The sequence below is a fragment of the Stegostoma tigrinum genome, chromosome 6 (assembly GCF_030684315.1).
Source record: "Stegostoma tigrinum isolate sSteTig4 chromosome 6, sSteTig4.hap1, whole genome shotgun sequence".
In the NCBI taxonomy this organism is placed as follows: Eukaryota; Metazoa; Chordata; class Chondrichthyes; order Orectolobiformes; family Stegostomatidae; genus Stegostoma; species Stegostoma tigrinum.
The window spans coordinates 61233266-61255016 of record NC_081359.1 but is presented as its reverse complement, the minus strand read 5'-3'; the positions used below and the strand labels follow the sequence as shown (position 1 = coordinate 61255016).

Here is a 21751-nt window from a genome sequence, read left to right as displayed (position 1 = left end):
TAATATCTTAGACGTTCCATCATAACTTCCTTTGTATTCAATGCCATGACTGATAAGGACAAGTATCTCATAAGCTATCTTACCCATGTTAACCACCTGCCCTGTCATCCATGGAGAAACACACCAAGGTCCTTCTCATCCTTTGTACATCCTAGCATCCTACCATTCATTATGTACTCCCTTGCCTTATTAGTCCTCCCAAAATGCAGTTAATTGATTCTTTTCCTTGTCCCGCTCCTCTGCTGGTCACAACGAAGTTTTAATTTCAATAGGGAGGCGAGATTGCCAATTACATAAGTATCAAGCTATAGATAGCTCAGTATCAAAAATAAGTCGGCCAGATTGCTTAAGTAACAAATGAAAAACTGGTTCATTGCAAAAAAAGTCTTATACAAGCAGAGTTGCAATAATTAAACTATCCAAATACATACAACTACACTTCTTGAAGATTAACACATTTCCTGTGAAACAGGGAACGAAATATGAACATTTTGCAGTGATATTTTAAAGCACTTTGGCCAAGTAATATTAAATCAGGAAAAAGATCGTCCAAATGTTTACACTGATGTGGCTTCTTCGCTCAATAATAACTGGATAAATCCTTTTTCCTCCAGACTGTGGTCTAGATTTCAAATGCTTCCTTTAGCAAATTTTGATGATTAGGCTTTCCAGTGAACTTGTTACTCTCAAACTTTGATGGGAGAGATTTCTGAGAAAGTGAGTGGGAAAAAGTTGCTGCTTGAACAAAGTTATTTCAGACTCTGTGTTCAAATTCACAGGCTCGTGATTTCGGTCGAGCAGCACGTTTTTGCAAATGCAGCATTTTCTCCTGTTGCAGCCTCCTTGTTTGCCTTGCAAAGCTTTCTTCCCAAGAGAGCTTATAGACGTTTATAAAATCAGGAGGGGCATGGGTAGGGTGAATAGCCAAGGTCTTTTTCCCAGTAGGGGAGTCCAAAACTAGAGGACATAGGTTTAAGGTGAGAGGGAATCTGAGGGGCAATTTTTTTCATCAAGAGGGTGGTGTGTGTGTGTGGAATGAGCAGCAAGAGGAAGTGGTGGAGGCCGGTACAATTACAGCATTTAAACGGCAGCTGAATGGGTATACGAATTGGAAGGGTTTAAAGTGATATTGGCCAAATGCTGGCAAATGGGACTGGATCAGTTTAAGGCATCTGGTCGGTATGGACGAGTTGGACTGAAGGATCAGGCTCCGCACTGTATAACTCTATGACCAGTCAGTAGTATTCTAAATTAATATTTCAGCTAGCAACAACAATCATCTCACAACAACCGTCAAACATCATGTTTCTTATCAAGAACAGCTATTTATTTAGTGAATTTAATTCCAAATGAAATCATCAGTTTTAGCTGAGTGAATGAAAGAGCTGTGCATCCTAAAAGAATGTTATGATGTCACACGCCCAACTGAATTGTGTTGAATTTATAGGTCTCCCTCAGTTAAGCTACACGTGGACCACTACAGTTGTCTTACCCACAGGTTCAATTCCTGTACTGGTTGAGGAAAAAATGGAGGTCCCACCTTCTCTACCTCATCCATCACCTCAAGCATGGAGACCCTCAAGGTAAACTCACCACCAGTCATCTTTCTGTCTCCAATCAGACAGCAACCTTTATGCCTCTCTGGGACAATGGCACATTTAATGACACTATTTTCAATAATAACTACGGAAGGAAATAAGAATAAGAAATAAATCATAAAAGCCAGTATAATTTTAAATTGTATTTATACAGCATTTTTAATATCACTAAATAGGAACAGAGAGAGTTGAGAGGCAGAGAGTTTGAGGATGGATAATCCGGAGATTAAAGGTATAAACAGCTGAATGCATAATCACCAACAGTTGAATAATTAGAGTCCAGGATATTCAAAGTGCCAGAATTGGAAAAATATAGATGGATATCTTAGGAGCACAAGAGTTAATGAATGGAATCCCACATCCCATGAAAGAATAAATAGGCTATTTGGCCCTTTGACCTTGCTCTGCCTTTCAATAAAATCATGGTGATCTGATTTTAATCTCAATTTGACATTCCTACATATCCCCAATAACCTTCCAGCTCCTTGTTAATCAAGAATCTACCTATCACTGCCTTAAACATTCTGTATCCACCACCTTTTCAGAAAGGGAATTCCAAAGTCTCTCAAACCACACCCCCTGAAGAAAAATAAAAGTTTCCATTCTGTTTTAAGAGGGTGCTCCCCTTATTTTTAAAGTATGACCACTACTTCAAGATTCTCCCACAAGAATACATCCTTTCAACATCCACCAGGTCAATTCCCCTCTGGATCTTATATGTATCAATTAAGTCACTCTTGGCTCTTCTAAGCTCCAGAGGATGCAGGCCTGGCATGTGTCACCTTTCTTCATAAGGTAATCCATTCACTCCAGGTATATTTTAGTAAATCTTCTCTGCAAATTTCTCCCATACATTAACATCTTTCCGTAAGTACAGTGACCAGTGCTGCACATAATGGTCTGATATCTTATGGTGGTTCTCACAGTGGATATCAAAACATAATCTCGACACAGTGTTTCAGTAAAAATACAAGTTTATTTTGTGTGGACACGGAAAAAAGAATATCCTAGTCAGCCCCTGCTGAGTTCTCCATCGTCTTCTACTGTTCAGATCGTAATATACAAGTGTTAAATACAGTTACTCAGTCCATTTTAGCCAGACATTTCTTACATCATATTGCAACTGAGTAGGAAAGTCTTACTGCGACTGTACACATCCTGGTGAGAACACATCTGGAGTACTGCAACTATTTTGGTCCTTTTATTTAAGGAAAGATATAATTTCATTGGAAGTAGTTCAGAGAAGGTTCTATAGGGTGATACCTGGTATACAGAGATTGTGTTATGTGCAAAGATGGAACAGGTTGGGAATCTATTCATTGAAATTTGGTATGAATAGACAATATGCATATTATACCAGAGAGAGTCTGACTGGTTGAATTAAATCAACTTGGAGGGCATAAGTAATAAAAATGATCTGATTTGATTTATTACAGTCATGTATACTGAGGTAATATACAAGCGTATCAGGGTAACAGAACAGAGTGCAGGATACAATGTTATAGCTGCAGAGAGACAGAAATCAAAATTAACATTAATAGACTCATTGAAACAGATAGGATTCTTAGGGGCTTGACTGGATAAATGCTGAAACATATTTTCCCTTTTAGGAGAGTCTGAGATTAGAGGGCGTAGTCTCAGAATAAGGGGGTGTCAATTTAAGTCAAAGATGAGGAGGAATTTCTTCTCTCAGTGGGTTGTAAGTCTTTGGATTTCCTTGCCATAGATGGCTAAGGCGGCAGAGTCCTTGTGGATATTTAAGGCTGAGATAGATTCTTGATCAGTGAGGAATCAAGAGTTATGGGGAAAAGGCAGGAAGGTGGACACAAGGAATGTAGGGGCAGCCATGGTCCTATCGAATAGTGGAACAGGTTCAAGGGCTTAACGGCCTAATGCTGTTCCTATTCCTTATGGTCTTACACAAATTATCACAGCTGGACACACTCCCCTCCAGCACACACACCAACACCACCCCCAACCGATGACATACATGCATATGATCAGATCATATTCTTCCAATTGCTGAGTGCTGTGATATCTAGCAGTAGTGTTGCAATATTCTCCCCAAGATCGCTTCTACCAATGCTCATTCTAACTACAGCCTTCAAACTGTGATCTTTCACGTTTACCCACGGGAACAAGCAATCTCATGGTTTCTTAGCCAGAACACAGTAATTCTATCTTTTAATCCTTACATTCCCAATTTGTAGTTTGACAGATCTGCCCTACTTCACCCCGATCAGCATATTTGTTTTTACATGCTCACTATTACCACCAGCAGGTTTGTTAGTGTTACTGTATAATTTTGATTGGTGTATAAGAAACTAGGGTATACACTAATAAATTTCACTGTTGCCATGCTTCCAATGGAGGTATGTCAGCTAATGAGCAAAGTGTATTGAATAAAGCAGGAGACTAAAGATAGCTGTATTGAACTATTCATAAACTAAAGAAATGTGGATAATACAACTGTACAAGGAAACAAATCAGCACTCTGAATAAGTCTTTCATTTAGATTATATATTTGGTATGCATAAGCAATACATATGTAATATCAGATACAGTCTGACTGGTTGACTATGTACACCAAATGGATTATATCGCCATAGCAAATCAGCTTGGACAGCATAAATAGTAAAAATGACTTGATTTGATTTATTACAGTCATGTATACCGAGGTAATATGCAAGTGTATCAGGGTAGCAGAACAGTGTGCAGGATACATGTTACAGGTGCAGAGAGGGATCAACATTAACATTAGAAAGTCTGACAACAGGAGGGAAAGAAGCTGTTCTTGAATCCATTCACACGTATACATAACCTGCCCGACGGAAGAGGGTGGAAGAGCGTATAACCAGGGTGGGAGGGATCTTTGATTATGTTGGTTGTTTTCCAAATGCTGCAGGAAGTGTTGATGAAGTCAATGGATCGGAGGCTGGCTTGAGTGAAGGACTGGGCTGTGTAACTTAGGTAGTAAATGCAAAGTATCTGAATTTGATAAATGAAGAACCACTACCGTATTATTCTATTTGAAGCACTACATATGCAATTATTAATGTTATTAAAACATTGTACTTTAGTCCAGAATACAATTCTATGTCATAAAGTTGCTGCAGACCCAGAGGACTGCTCTCTCACAAAATGGTGGTTTAATCTGAGGATCATCATACTTCAGATGAGGGACAAAGTTGAGAAGGTGGAACCTTTATGACTAACATCAGCTGATGCAGGAACTGAAGATGCGTTATTGGTATCACTCTGCACCACAAACCATTGCTCAGCCAATGATAATCCAGGGGGACAGTTTGCTCAGTTGAATGGAAGGCTAGTTTGCTATATAAAGTGATGCTATCAGTGCAGGTTCAATTCTCACACTGGCTGAGGTCACCACGAGTGTCCCATCTTCTCAACCCTGCCCATCACATGACATATAGTGACCCTTAGATTAAACCACCACCAGATGTCTCACTCTCATGAGAGATGAGCTCTATGAGTCAATTGTGACATTACTTTTACCTTCTACACTCTAAGAGCTTAAAAATGAATAGCCCTATCAGACTGTTCATTACTACTTACAAATTACTATTGTGTAAAGTTCCTAGGCTAAAATTCTGTCCTTAGACTGCCAGGTACCTCCTACTGTCACATCGGCATGACTGAACCTTGGAAACCCACTAGGCATTTTAGTTGTAAGCATGTATATGCTGCCCAGTTGGATCATCTACTGGGACCAGGCCTTAAATATCCTACGACGATAGGTGGAGGGCTAAAAAGAAATTCATATGCATACTACAGCTCAAGTCAGGATCGCAAGTTCCAAAGAAGAATCATGCTGAACTTGAAAGATTAACTCTTTTTCCATTAGCAGGTGCTGCCAAACCTGCTGAGTTTCTCCAATACATTGTTTTTATTCACCAGATGGGCCCTTTTTTCATCCCTGCAACAGTCAGTGCATCTCCTTTCAATGGGTATACCAGCTCTTGCTATTCCACCATGCTCTATATGTGGAAACTGCCACCAGAGATGTTACTGATCTTATTTAGATACCACTACTGAGCATTGCTTCTGCTGAATTCAGAAGTCAGTGATCCATCATTTAATGGTCCTGACATACTTTTATATATCAGTTGTGAATTAAGCACATCAGAAGGATCACACATAGGACTTATTCTACTTTCTACATATGCCAGATCAATTTAATCAAAGGAGCCACAAAAAAAAGTGTAAATGTATCTAGAAGACATGACATACAGATATTAATAACAGTTCTATCCCATGATGTCATCCAGAGTCACTTTCAAAGCTTTGATTCATTTTAAAAGCATGTTATTAAGCACATTTCCTTTAGATTTATATTAGATAGGGGTCCTTTCAAATTACAGCAGAGTAATCTTCAAAACAATTAAATCTCCAGGAAAACTTTTCTTAATCCACAAATTATCATTTTATTTCATGCAAATTGTTGCTATTCTGTGCTTCCTCATAATCAACTTCAAACAGATAAGATGAACATTTTTAGGATTAGGATAGTACTTTAGTTCCATTAACGTCTCAAAAATATGAAACAATCAAGGGGAAGGGGGACAGGATATAATGTAACATATAAAAGAAGTACTAGAGAAGCTAATGGGGTTGAAAGTGAAATACGTCCCCTGGACCTGTTGAAATGCATCACAGGGCATTAAAGTAGCATCAGAGACATTACTCCCAGCGCATCCAATCTTTCAAGAATCCTTAGGTTCTGGGAGTGTGGCAGATGACTGACAACTTGTCACCATAACACCCTTTTTAAAAGGCAGGACAAAGTCTACTACAAAAGGATGTAACAGCACAGCATTTAAAAATGTTAATCAAACACAGTCAGCATGGCTTTACAAAGGGGAAATCATGTCTGATAAATTTATCAGAATTTTTCTACGCGGTGACAAGCAGCATAAATAATAGAACCAGTAATTGTAATATATTTGGATTTCCGGAAGGCATTTGGAAAGGTACCACACAGAGGCCATTACAGCCCAAGGTGTTGCACACATGAACAAAGGATTGGCCAATAGAAGAAAAGAGAATTGAGATAAGGAGGGCATTTCAAGATGACAAACTGTAACTAGTGAAGTGCCACAATAATCAGTGCTGGAGTCACAATTATTTACAGCATATATTAATAACTTTTATGAGCGAAACGAATGCACTATATTTAAATTTGTAAATGCCAATAAAAAGTGGGTAGGCATGTTTTTAAAATGACAGCGTCAGCAGGAAGATATACTCAGGTTAAATGATTAGAAAAGTCTTGGCAGATGGAATGTAATGTCACAACATGTAAGTTATGCATTTTGGTAAGAAGAGAAGAACTTAATATTACTTAAATGGAGAAAGACAGCGGAAAGCTGCTGTACAACATGATTTAGGAATCTTCATGCTTAAATCATCAAAAGCTAGCATACACATTCAGCAGAACAGGGAATGTTGATTCAAGGGGAATGGAGTATAAAAATAGTGATATTTCGCTAAAACTATACAAGGCACCGGGCAGACAATACAGAACACTGTGCAGTTTTGCACCCTTTATCTAAGGAAAGCTATACTGGCACTGGAGGCAGTACAGAGAAGAATCACTCAGTTGATGCGGATACACAGAGGCTGCCTTATGTGGCAAGGTCCAGTACTTTGATCTTACACACTCTTAAGTTTAGAAGAATGAGAGGTGGGTTTATTGAAACAGAAGATTCTTGGGGAAGATTGACAAGGTAGATGCTGAGATGTTGTTTCTCCTTGCCAAATAATCTAAGACCAGATAACAAACTCAAAGTCAGGCATCACCCAGTTACAATAGAGAAGGAATTTCATCTCTTACAGTGCAGCGAATTTGTGAAATTCTTTACCACGGACGAATGTCAAGGCAGGGGTTTTAAGTATATTCAAGGCTGAGATTGATAGATTTTTAAGCAGTAATGGGGTCAAGGGTTAAGGGGAAAAGACAAGGAAGTGGAGTTGAGGACTATCAGATCAGCCATGATCTCACTAAATAGCAGAGCTGACTCAATAGCTTGAACTGTCTATTTCTGCTCCTACATTTTACAGTTCTAAAGTTCTTCAAATTATTAACAATTGCACAGAACAAATGAAACTTTAAAAACAGGATCCTTTACCTCAACTTCATCTAAAATAAGTTCAACAGTGTATTCAGTTTTTATAAATCTACTTTTCAAATACATTAATTTACCAAACAATATTTACTTTTATGTTGATGAATCATTTGTGTATACTTGTGTGTGCACTGCACAGTTGTAAAATGGCATCAGGAAGCAACAATCTAAAATAAACCACTTTTATATCTGCATTGCAAATAGTTAAAAGACGTTGGCTTTGTCAACTGGGTCAGTTACCTTGATGCTAATAAGATTGCAATAAAAAGTGTTTTTGCTGAGCTTCCAAAGTTATAACGGGAAAGGAGCTGAAGAAGGTCACTCCTGAGTGTTCAGAAATATCCACCTCTGCAGTGAACCTTATTACTGTAAGGATAAATGTCTGCACTTTCATGAAAGATGAAATGATATTTAATGCCTTTCTAACATCTAGTAATACTCAATTTTACAGCAAAGCTGAGAAGACCTCGGTGGCATTTTGTATCTCACTTGTTTCCAGAATTTAGAGTTTAATGATGGAGATTCTTTTTCCCATTCACTGTTTGTCCACTTAACAGTTCCTTTCTTTTGTATAATATGCCTCATTGATTCTGGGAGGTCACTGTAATTATCATGATATTCCAACTCAATCAGAATAACTTCCATTTGATTAGATATCAATGCATCGTGCAGTCCAACTTGCTGTTCAAACATGGTGCATAGTTGTTTATCAAAGGATTTTGCCATCAAAATAATCAGTCTTCTGCTGTCTTTGATGTTTGATTTTACTTTTTCAATGTAATCTGAAAAGAACAAAAAGTGGAGAAAGCACAAGATGAGAAAATCAACAGAATTAAAAAATTGCTTCTGGGATGCCAATGACACACCTGGCTTTTTGCTACCATCGTAACTGTACATAGGTTGGGAAGATATAATAATTGCAAGGGGCCAGTGGATACCCGCTGCATTGCAGGTAAAATATAAGCAGTCACCAGCATATACACAGAAATCCATTGATATTTCCCTTAGTCCATTTTCCTTCACATTCTATTGCATTACTAAAATTAAAATCCTAGTGGGCAGCCATTATCTACCTTATAAATATTTTGGCTACAAGAGGAGTTTAGAGGCTGGAAATTCTGCATTGAGTGACACACTTTCTATCTGCCAAAAGTCATTCTGTGGCGTAAAAATTAGAAGTCATGGAATACACTGCATTGGCCTGAATGAGTGCCAATCTAACAGTACGTAAAATATCCTATACCATCCAAGAAGCAGCAAGCTTTCTGATAACTATGCCATTTGCTACCTTATACATTTATTCCTTTTCTATAGATGCATGACAGGAGCAGTGCTGAAAAATTCATCGCAACATCCCAAAGTAATTTCTTTGGTGGTACTTTCCAAACCTGAATTTGTCACCCCTTGTAAGCACTAGGGCAGCTTTCACTTGAATGCCTAATCACTTCTAAGCTCCCCTCTGAAATGTTACATTATCCTGACTTCCAAATATAGCTCCATTCTTTCGTGGTCACTAGGTCAAAATCCTGAAACTCCTTACCAAATAGCTGTGTAAGCTTGCCTAAACCAGACAGATCACAGTAAGTAAAGGTGGGAGCTCAGCATTCCCATTCACAAGGCCAACTGGGGATTGGTGATTAGTTGTTGGCCTTATTAGCAATGCCCACACTCCACAGTTGAATAGATAACCTTTAAAAGTGATCTTTCATACTTTGTATTTACTTGTATCCTCCAGAATAGAAATACAGCCAATACTGGCAGTACTGTGGTTTTTTTAAAACCCAAAAATGTATCTGTCATTGGTTCCACCAGTAATTATACCTCAACTCAAACTTGCATTAAGATGGTTATGGGTCATCTTCTGGAACAGCTGCACTCCATCTGTTGCAGGTACACCCACAGTACTCTGGGGGAAGGAGTTCAAGGATTCTGACTCAACAGCAATGAGTGAAGGGCGATTTAATTACAAGTCTGGATACTGTGTGGGTGAACGTGTGTCTCATGGATGAGACAGACTTGGGGAGTTAGCAGGTGAGTTACTTGCCAGAGTTCCCAACCTCTGACATGCCCTTGTTGTCACAGTATTTATATTACTTATCCAGTTCAGTCAGGAGTCATTGATAACTGAGTGTGTTGATTATGGAAGGATTCAGCAACTGGATATTCTTTTAGTGGAGATGGTCTTTGGTTAACCCTTCAGTGGCAAGCAATATTTATGGTGATGCTGTCCAGATCTTGCTGCATATGGATACTGAATGCTGCAGTTTCTGAGCAATTACAAATGGTACTGAACAATCATTAGCAACCATCCAAAATTCTGACCACTTGATGGAGGTAAGGTTATCGACAAAGCAGCTGAAAATAGTTGAGCCTAAGACACTACCCTGAGAACTGCCTGCAGTAATATCCTGGGGCTGAGATGACTGACCTCCAACAGCCACAGTCACTTTTTGTGTAAGGCGTGACCCTAAACAGTGGGGAGTCTTTTTCCAATTTCTATTGACTTCAGTCTCACTAGGACACTTGATGGCATACTTGGTTAAATGTTGTGATGATGGCAACAGCAGTCATTTTCACTTCACGCTGGAATTAAGCTTTGCTGTTTATGTTTGGTTCACGGTTTAAATAAGATTAGGAGCTAAATGATCTTGGCCAAACAAAAGTCGAAAGTCAGGGAGCAGGGAATTCCTTTGCAAGCTTTTCTTTGATAGCACTGTTGATGACCCTTTCCATCTTTTTGATAATGTTCAAGAATAGACACATAGGGTATTAATTAGCTAAGTTGGTGTTTTTGTGGCCAGAACATACCTAGATAATTTTCCACATTGCTAGATGTGCCAGTGTTATGGCTGAAATGGAACAGCTTAGCTAGTGGCATGGCTAGTTCTAGAACAGAAGTCTTCAGTACCATACAGTTTTGGTGAAATCATATTAGGCTGAAAACTTTAACTCTGTTTTTCTCTCTACAGAGACACTGTTGAGTTTCTCCAGCAGTCTGCAAGTTTGATTCAATACTATTGCTGGAATGGTGTCATAAAATATAACCTTTGCTGCAACCAGTGCCTTCAGCTACTTCTTGATATCACATGGAGTGAATCAAATTGGCTGAAACAATTCAATAGATTTACTTTCAATGCAAATGTGAGGATCGAGGACCACACAGCCTTATGAGTCAACACTTCATTCTCACCTTCTCCAGGTAGGTCATCTCTTCCAGGTATGAATAATTTATATCCACACTGGCATTCCAAAACTTGAGGGAGTATATCCATAACAAAGACAAGGATGTTGGTGCAGTATGATGAACACAAGCTTCGTGGATATACGATATAAGCATCATAACTCTTACCATCTGCAAAAGAACAAAGCATTAGTATAACTTACCGGAACATTATACTTAATTTATTTGGAAAACATTTCACTTAATTTGCCTTTAGTTTTACCTAATTTTGAATGTGCACCTACCATTTTCAGGGTACTTCACAGGAAAGGTGTCACGGTACCACAGCACAATAGTAATCTTGAAAAATTTGTAAGTGCATCCGCTGATGAATAAAACACAGGCAAAAATGCCAAATGCAGCTACTATCTCCTTTGTGAAATCTGGAGCTGAACATATATAAAACGTTTTTATTTACAAGATTCAGAAATTCCTAATAAGGCAATGCATTTGCAGCGATCTGGGAGTGTTACTAAAAGGAGGCAACAGTAAACAGGTTCCTGAAATTTGGACACAAATTTTACCCCATTGTCATGTAATGTGTAGCGAGAAAGAAACTGGTGGCAATTTAATAGGCCAACTGGCTTGTATCTTTGTCGTGACACTTTAAGATTTATTCTATGCTTTATAATCTTATCTATCAGAAGTAGCATTCTAAAGCTGTTCCATTTCTGGTCATGACTTTTTCACTTTAAAATATACAAATTTGAACACTCTTACGAAGAGAATTAAATATAAAAATAGAAGAGATGTTGCAATTATACAGGGCAATGATAAGACTGCATCTGGAGTAGTAGCTACAGTGTTGGTCAACATATTCAAGGAGGGATGTGAACGCATGGGAAGCAGTTCAGGGAAGGTTTACCAGACTGATACCTAGATTGACAGAGTCATCTAATGAGAGAAGGTTGAACAGGCTGGGCTTCTACCTGCTGGAGTCTGGAAGAGTAAAAGGTGATTCGATTGAAACAAGATCCTGAATGGTCTTGGCCGGGTACATGTAAAGAGAATATTTCCTCTTGTGATGGGGGAATCCAGAACTAGGGATCAATATTAAAAATGAGGAGACACCAATTTAAAACAGAGAGGAGGTAATTTTGTTTTATCATAGAGGATCACAGGTCGTTAAAGGTCTCTTCCTGAAATGGCAGTGGAAGCAGAATCTCTTAATATCTCAAAGGCAGAAATGGACAGACATTTAGTCTAGAGATGTACAGCACAGAAATTGACTCTTCAGTCCAACTCATTCATGCCAATCAGATCTCCTAAATTAATCTAATCCCATTTACCAGCATTTGGCCCATATCCCTGTAACCCTTTCCTTTTCATGCACCTACTCATATTCCTTTTAAATGTTGTAATTTTACTAGCTTCCACCACTTCCTCTGGCAGCTCATTCCAAACACACACCACCTTGTGTGAAGAAGTTGCCCCTTAGGTCCTTTTTATATCTTTCTCTTCTCTGCTTAAAGATACACCCTCTCGTTTAGGACTCCGCTACCCAGGGAAAAAGGTCTTGGCTATTCACTGTATCCATGCCCCTCATGATTTTATAAACTCTGTAAATTCACATCTCATCCTCCAATGTTCCAGGAAAAATAGCCCCAGTCTATTCAGCCTCTCCCTTTAGCAGAAATCCTCCTACCTCAGCAACATCCTTATAAATCTTTTCTGCACTTGTTCAAATTTAACAACATCTTTCCTATAGCAGGGAGACTGGAATTGAACACTGTATTCCAATTGTGGCCTTAACCTTTATCCTGTACAGACACAACATGACATCACAACTCCTAGACATAGTGCACTGACCAATAAAGGCTAGAGTACCAAAAACCTCCTTCGCTGTCTTGTCTACCTCTGCCTCCACGTTCAAGCAACCAAGGACTCTGGTTCAGGAAAACTCCCCAGGACCCAGTCCTGCCCTGATTTGCCTTACCAATATGCAACACTCAACATTTATCTAAATTAAACTCCATCTGTCACTCCTCAGCCCATCAGATCAAGCTCCCACTGTACTCTGAGGTAACCTCCTTCACTGTCCACTACACCACCAATTTTGGTGTCACCTTCAAACTTACTAACCATGCCTCCTGTATTCACAACCAAATCACTTATATGAATGACAAAAAGCAGTTAGCCCAGCACCAATTCTTGCTGCACATTGCTGGTCACAGTCCTCCAATCTGAAAAACAACCCTCCACCACCACCTGTCTCCTACCTTCAAGCCAACTTTGTATCCAACTGGCTAGTTCTCCTTGAATTTTATGTGATCTGACCTCGCTAACCAGTCTACCATACAGAACCTTGTCAAATGCCTTGCTGAAGTTCATATAGATGACATCCACTCGTCTGCCTTCACTAATCTTCTTTGTCACTTCGTCAAAAAACTCAATCAAGTTAGTGAGACATGGCTTCTCATGCACAAAGCCATGCTGACTATCCCTAATCAGTCCTTACCCTTCCAAATATATGTAAATCCTGTTCCTCTGAATTCCCTCCAACAACTTACCCACCACGGACGTAACGCTCACCCATCTATAGGTCTCTGGCTTTTCCTTACAGCCTTTCTTATGGAACCGCATTAGCCACCCTCCAGGCTTCCAGCATCTCACCGGGGGCTATCAAAGATATAAATATCTCAGCCAGGGGACCAGCAATCACCTGTCCAGCTTCCCACAAAGTTTTTGGATACACCTAATCAGGTCTCAGGGATTTATCCACCCTTATGCATATCCAGCAGTTCTTACTCTGTAATTATTCAGCAACAGGGCTGAAGAATATCAGGGGTAGGTGGGAAAGTGGATTTGAGGTACAATCAGATCAGCCGTGATCTTATTAAATGGCAGAGCAGGTCTGAGTAGCTGAATGGCCTCCTCCTGCTCCTGTAAAATGGATTTTATTTCATATAGTGTTAGCTATTCTTAAATGCAATATTATTTAACAAACAAAGCATCAAAGGTGATACAAAGATAATGATAGTAGCAACAATTCACAAGTATTTTAGATGAAAGAAACACAAACACTTCACAGAGAGAAGAAAAATGGGGCAACTAGGTGGTTAGCACTGCTGCCTCACAGTACCAGGGACTCGGGTTCGATCCCAGCCTCCGGCAACTGTCCATGTGGAGTTTGCACATTCTCCCTGTATCTACATGTATTTTGTCTCCAGTTTCCTCCCGCAGTCCAAAAATGTGCAAGTTAGGTGGAATGGCCATCCTAAATTACCCTGTAGTGCTGAGGGATGTGTAGGATAGGTGTGTTAGCCTTGGGAATTGCTGAAGTACAGGATGGGGTAGGGGTGGTGGATTCTATGAAAATGTTCACTAAAAGTAAGAAATAAAGTGGGCAGTAAAAGGACCAACAAAAAGATACTCAAAAGTTTGGGTAAAAATGAGTCCACACAAAGCTAAAGTTAGATATCTCTATGCTATTTCAATTCCATTACAATTAATGAATAACCAATAGAAAATAGTGTTAGGACAACAGACAGTACATTACGTCGGAGGTCAAAAACAATGCCTTATCTTTCCCACATTCAGCTTGGGAAATGTTGATGTGTCTATCATTCATTCTTCACCTGCCAGTCTAACTGCTCAGAGATAACCATTAAAGTCAAAAGTGGGAGACAGGGTGTGGTGAAAATCACCAGCCTTCATGTAAAACCCGATTTATACCTGTACACATATCACTAAGGAGTAGCAGTTAGATGAAGTAATACAGAGACAAGGACTTGGAATGCTGAATTCCATGGTGACTGCAGAGAAAACTGGGAATAGAAACAGATGCTGCTGCTGGAAAAGTGCTGGGAGAATTGGAACAGGTAAGAATGGAATTACAGAACAGGAATGTGGCACCACTGCACATCAGACGAGAAGGTAGAGTTCACTTTTGGAAATACTTCAGGGAGTTTAAAGAGGGCATGGAGTGATAATCTACCTGAAACACAGAGCATGCCATTAGGTAATTTGTCATACCTTGTTCTATTTCTAAGGTAAAGAATACCAATACCATGTTGGGATCTGAGCTCAAGGATCTAGTAGCAAGTCACTGACATATAGAGTTAACTCAATATGCTTCAAGATGTAGACTAGTGATTTGACTGGTTATAATGAAAACAGAATTTGACGGTACAACAGACGTAGGCAGAAAAGTATTTACATTTTGTTTTGACAATCTAAAGCATGTTATGGAAGCATCAAGAGAAAGAAATAACAGACACTATGCCAGGGCAATAAGAAGGTCCAAATAAACATTTAAACAAAGTGGTGTATCTTATGGAAGATTTTAAATAAGATATAATGATTGCATGCAGAAAATCCAGAGAGAGGAACCAAGGCATTTGAAACACGAACGTCAATTGTGGCAATGAGGAATGTAGAGGATTGGAGATATTAAGTGGCTTGGTAACCTTTGAAGCTTGTCATATGTCCCCTTCCATTACGTTGGATAAACACACACATGATCGGTTTATATCCCACAGTTAATAATGCTTTTTTCTCTTACAACGTTCACTTAATAACTCACTTGCAACAGTATTTGAAGAATTGCTGATGCAGCAGTGCAACATTATCAAAAAAGTGAAAATCATGAATAATTTTACAGTAGGGATATCCAACCAATAAATCTGATTAATGTATCAGTGGTTGCTAGCTGTATTCAGTCTTCAATATTGATCAGTATAAAAGCAAGGCAAGTTCATCGTAAAAAAATCATACACGCAAGTTATCTATATCAGGAGGAGCACGATACCAAAGACTGAAGACAATTGCTATTTTTGTAATGTTATAATGAATTACTTGCCTGTTTTTTTAAATTGAACTGTTGCTATTTGATACCCCAAGCCATTTCTGGCAACACATGTAAGTGCTTCATTATAATACTCTTCCTTGAAATTAGGAAAAATTATGCTTGACTCATGATAGTTGCCTTGGTCTTTGTTCTTCTGACTAGAAACAAAAAGTATGTGCATTAGCCAAATGAAACAAGTTGTAGTCAGTATGCTTTCATAAAAGTTACAAGCTCATGTAAATCCTGATAAAATAACAATTGCATACCTATATTCAACTTGAAGATGGTCACTGAAATAGTCTTCAATAAATGTATTATTTACTAGCCAATAAATTAATGTTATTGAAGGCTCACAATATCCTGTATATGCTGTGCAAGATAAGTTCAATGTTGATCCTGCAAAAACAAAATACAAACATTTTTATTCACCACAATGAAAAATTGGAACCGCATCAATGTCAAAAGCAAATTCTTGATAAAATCATCTCACAGAAAAATCCAAATTCCATTACACAGAGGAAAGGTCAACTCATGGTTAGAATAAAGTCTGGAATTCTAACTATTAAGAGACTGAAGAAGTATTGTTACAGTTTATAACTTTAATGTTTCCATACATCTCCTTCACATACATGTTGATCATTAGCTCCACAGTGTAGCTCAAGAAGACACATGTGCATATGATATACAAAGATGAGTGCAGCTGGAGGTTTTCCAGAAGTTAAGTGAAATGTTATATTGTAACTGTGGACAAAGGGTACTATTGTGGACACACTTGCCTTCATAATTTGCTCTTAGCTATCACTGTAGGCATGTTTTTTTTAAAAAGGTACACACGAATCTCTTGACCTCTCCATCAGTTGATCAGCAAGGGAGTTTGATACTTCAATGAGCACAACCCAGGTTGTTTGCACATTTACTGAATGTAGCATTGTTGAATGGGAATCCACTGACACCTCTCACCTTATGATCGATGCCAAGCAAGTTGGAAATCTGATGAAGCTACATGGTTGCTGGTTTCACTGAAACAGACATAACAATTTCTACCACGTCTGCTGCAGCCATTTTTGACAATTTGCAGATCTTCACCATTGGGCAAATTTGCAGATTCAATTCTAACTTCATAAAAACATAAGAACTAGGCTCAGGAGTGGGCAATCCAGCCCCTCATACCTGCTCCACCATTTAATATAATCATGGCTGCTCTCATCTCAGCCTCAACTTCACTTTCCTGCCTGCTCTCCAGAACACTTTAACCCATTGCTAATTAAAAATCTGTCTATCTCCTCTTTAAGTTTGTCCAGTGTCCCAGCATCCACTGCACACTGGCGTATTAAGTTCCACAGATTCACAATCTTTTGAAGGAAGCTATTTCTCCTGATTTGCTTTAAATCTGCTACCCGTTATGTTCAAACTATGACCTCTCATTCCAGATTTCCCCATAATGAGGAAACATCCTTTCTACATCGACTTAGACAATCCCCTTCATTGTCTTATAAACCACAATTAGATCTCTTCTCGTTGTTCTAAACTCTACAGAGTATAGGCTTAAACTGTTCAATCTGTCTTCATGAGACAAACCCCTCTGGAATCGGTGGACTGAACCTCATAACTTCAATCCATTCTCTTAGAAAAGTTCAGATTTTGAGAAATGATCATAAATATTTGACAATTGTGATTGATTGCCATCAAACAGTGGTTGATTTTGAGCCATTGGTTTTGATGTTTCCTGGTGATCTCTAGGTGCTAACTCAACCACCAGTACCCTCAAATAATTTCCAGCTTTTTGACTTCACAGCTGTCTTACACAGTTGTAACATCAAATCTTGCTTTCTTGCCATTCCAATATTGGCCAGTTTTGCAACTTGGGCACTACATTTAGAATTAGGATTATTAAAATGTTCTTTGCCAACCTTTTCCTCATGACTAGCAGAACTGGCTGCTGGCAACAGATGTCAAAAAGACAACTCCACTGAGTTCAGTTTACCTGGCAGATAGTCAGCATACACAGCTGACTCCCTCTGCTGTTTGTGCACGGTAGTCTGAAGCAATTAAGTATAACACAGTTTTTAAGCATAATACAGTTGCAGTTGGTAATATTTGTAATCAACTGGAATGCGGGGGGGAGGGTGTTGACGAAAGTGCCTTCACGAGGAGGAGGGAGCTGTCATCAATTTGTAGGGTGTGGAGTGCATTACATAAGGCTTTAAAGAATCTTAGACCAATATGTGGGGTTTTTTTTGTTCGAAGGCCTGCTTCAACAGGACTGCTGCATTACCTGTCAGTCAGTGGTGATCTTTGAGAGGGATGCTTCCCTAATGGAAATTCAATTTGTTATAGCACAGCAAGCCATCTCAGTTACATGGTCTCAGCATCCCAGAAATAATCCTCATGATCTTTATTCATTGTATCAACAATATGTTTGTCATGAAAGATCACAATAACTTCACATGATCCCCTGCTGAAGTAAATTTTTCACCTTGAAAACCTGCAAACTAATGCTGTGAAAAAGATGATGGAACCCCCAACACCCCATTCCTGATCCAAAATGGTGCAATGTAACTTGTATCCCAAAATACATTCACCAGACTCTAAGAAAAGATATGATAATGTGGCTGTGGTAACGGACCTTTTCACAAAGTTTTTTTAGTGAATCATTTCCTGATATGCTAGAAATTGTGATCACAGTGATGCGCAAAAAAACCCAAAAATGTTGGGCATTCAACAACTAGTATGATAGCACAAATGTTCACACCCTACACCACTAGTACTCAGTAGTGACAGTGTGTACCACCTACAAGATGCACTGCATAAATTCACTCAGGCTCCTCAGGCATCATCATCCAAATACACACCGACCACCATCCACAACAACTCTCAATCCTGACTTGGAAATATATTGCCATTTCTTTAGTGCTGCTGGGTCAAAATTCTGGAACTTCCTTCCTAATAGCATTGTTAGTCTATCTGCAGCAAATGAACTGCACAGTTCTATCAGGCAACAAACGACCACCTTCTCATCAGCAACTAGAGATGGGCAATAAGTGCTGATCCAGACAGCAATGCCCACATCCCCATGAAAGAATAGAAAAACATCAATTCAAGCTACCTGGTAGAGTTACTTGAAGAGACATTGCACAGCACCTCCAAACATTCCTTTAAAAGATCTTAACTTCTTCAACTCAGATCAGTCAGAGGCAGAAAAGCAAGGTGCACCTGAAGCACCTGCTACAGCCACCAAACTAAAGTCATGACCATTGATTGCATTGCTGATCACGGGAAAGCCTTTTGAAAGGTCAGCCCCAGAATATTCCTGATAATCAACCAGTCCTGGACTATCATCATGAACAGCAGGAATTTTAAATCATAGTTTATCACAAAAATAAGCCTTCAATTCAGGCTTTCACAGGGAGTTGGGGAAAGGCAGTAAGGAGGAGCTAGATCAGGAACAGGTAGTCATGATGTGTGGCAAGAGGTAGTTTTGTCTTTTTCTCAAAAAGTACTTACCAGGTTCTAGCTCAATTGTACCATTTTTTGGTTGTATAATTTTCGGGCCAACGCTAGCTTTACAGCCTATAAAAACAACAACATCGCATAAGCAAAAAGAAAAACAATTTGGTGGAATTATGTTTGATTGACAATCAGTATATTTAACAAGAATTTAAAAACTTTATTTTACAATCTTCTGTGTATATAACTGAAAAGTACATTTCTGAATATTCCATTTTTTTTATACATACCATAATCAGAATATCAGAAAGGCATGAACTGGTGATGAATAGCTAATCTATTCCACTAGATGGTGTTATTGTTTTTTTCAAACAACGAGTCAGGAGTCAATCATCTGTCATCTAATGGTTAACCATTTATTCATCAGGTTTTAAAAATGCTTGTAATCCATTAAATTGTTAGGAACTTCACAAGCATTTAAAATTCGAGAAAAAAAGATCACAGAGCTTTTCTCAGGTAAGAACAATACACAGGTTGTCTTTTTTTCTGATTTATCAATTACTTCTGACCCTAAATAAATGTTGAAATGTTGAAGTGTCTAGTCTTGTGAATGAGAAAAAGAAACAAATATAGTTTTTAACTGTTGCCATCATCGCAATTTCTTAGAAACAGCAATTTCTAGAGGCACAGCAAAGGTATTTGTAGGATTTGGGGGGCTGCCATTATGCTGATGTGGTTGGTAGCCATGCAAGAATGCTGTTGTATGCAATTGAGACTTTGTCTGGAAATGGTCATAATTTGCTTTGCAAGTAATCAAGCTGAATTTTAAAAGAATGATAGGCAAAAAAAATCTGAAAGTTTACATTCTACATTTACACCAATCATAATAGTACAGTACTTTCACTAAGAAATTCCATCTACCTCTTCCAAGAGAAGCAGGTAGTGTGTTGGAACACGAACTTACCTTTAATATCAAAGTCAATGGTTCGTGCTGTTCTGTATTGCAAACCATCATGCAAAAACTGCAGTTCACAGACATATATTCCTTCATCTGATGGCTCCACATTTGTTACAGTAAGGTACTGGTCATTTTTATGGTACCTATATTTTTCTCCATTTGAAAGAGGTTTACAATCCTGAAAATACAATTATTCATGATTACAATGATAGTGTCACGGCTCCCCAGGCCAGACATCTTGCTGCAGCAAAATTCTATGTGGAAAAAGGGCAGACCAAAATGTGCACCTGCCTTTTGTTGATCTGGAATGGATCTGAAATCCCACTCGTTAGATGATTGCTGTTGTTAGGATGGACACTGTTTTCTTTTAGTTTAACACACCAGGGACTGCAAAATGCACTTGCTCTAAGAAAAGCTTAGCAGATGGTGTCTGAACAATTTATATAAACCACTCACTTTCACGTAGTATCTTTAAGGCAATGAAATATTCCAAGGTGATAAGTAAGACTATTACGTATGACACTGAGCTACATAAGCAGTTATTAGGTCAGTTAATCAAAAGCTTAACCAAAGTGCTATGTTTTCAGGAGTGCCTTGAAGTAGGAAAGAGAAGCAGAGAGATTAGATTAGATTCCCTACAGTGTGGAAACAGGCCCTTCAGCCCAACAAGTTCACACCGCTCCTTGAAGCATCCCACCCAAACCCATCCCCCTATAACCTACACACCTCTGAACACTACGGGTAATTTAGCATGGCCGATTCACATAGCACCTGCACATCTTTGGACTATGGGAGGAAACCGGAGCACCTGGAGGAAACCCACGCAGACACGGCGAGAATGTACAAATGCCACACAGACAGTCGCCCAAGGCTGGAATTGAACCCGGGTCCCTGGCGCTGTGAGGCTGCAGTGCTAACAACTGAGCCACCGTGCCGCCCTATGAAAGGAGGAAAGTCCAGAACTTGTGGTGTTCACAACTGAAAGCACGGCCACCAAAGTTGAGGAAATTATAATTGTTCAAGAGGCCAAATTACAGGAGTGCAGATAACTCAGAGCACTGTGGCTCAAGAGATCACAGAGAGTGGATGGCGAAAGGCCATGAATGCATTGGAAAAGCAGGATGAGAATTTTCAAGTTAAGATGTGTTTGATCGATAGCTAATCCAGATCAGCAAGCACAGAGGAAATAGGGGAATGGGAATGTGACCTAAGAGTTAAAACAAGATAGCAGAATTTTTTGATGCCTATACATTAAGAAAGGCTTGAATAAATGTTTCAACAGCCAATGAACTCAGAGGAGTGAAGTCAGGAAAATTTAGGTGCTGGAAATATAAAGCAAAACAACAACAGCTGCATGCAAAGGTGTGGCAATGAAACTTTTTTTTGTCTAAGTAAGCAGAGGAGGAGACCAATATTTTAGCACAAGAGGCAGTAGCACAACAGGCAGGCAGATCACTTTCAGTTCCATGTAGGAACGATTGCGCCATAACAAATGTCATGACCTCACTAACTCTCGTAAAGTAAAAAGGGACCAAGGGCACTTTTCAAATAGACAGTGAACTTCATTTTCCCATTATTGTGTGTACATGCTTT

At 39.0% G+C, this 21751-nt stretch overlaps 1 protein-coding gene across 4 annotated transcripts in view; it reads right to left on the bottom strand.

Annotated features, from left to right (window-relative positions):
• Window positions 1-4146: 4146 nt before the first annotated feature.
• Window positions 4147-21751, bottom strand: part of LOC125453670 (interleukin-1 receptor type 1-like) — a 65073-nt gene continuing 47468 nt past the window's right edge. For all 4 annotated transcript variants that reach the window (XM_048533520.2, XM_048533521.2, XM_048533519.2 and 1 more), the window contains 7 exons: window positions 20165-20336; window positions 19258-19323; window positions 16020-16149; window positions 15766-15911; window positions 11210-11353; window positions 10935-11096; window positions 4147-8526 (listed from right to left, as the gene is read on the bottom strand). In XM_048533520.2, coding sequence (XP_048389477.2) covers window positions 8174-8526; window positions 10935-11096; window positions 11210-11353; window positions 15766-15911; window positions 16020-16149; window positions 19258-19323; window positions 20165-20336 — 1173 coding nt within the window. In that variant the 3' untranslated portion in view covers window positions 4147-8173. The remainder of the gene's footprint in view (window positions 8527-10934; window positions 11097-11209; window positions 11354-15765; window positions 15912-16019; window positions 16150-19257; window positions 19324-20164; window positions 20337-21751) is intronic.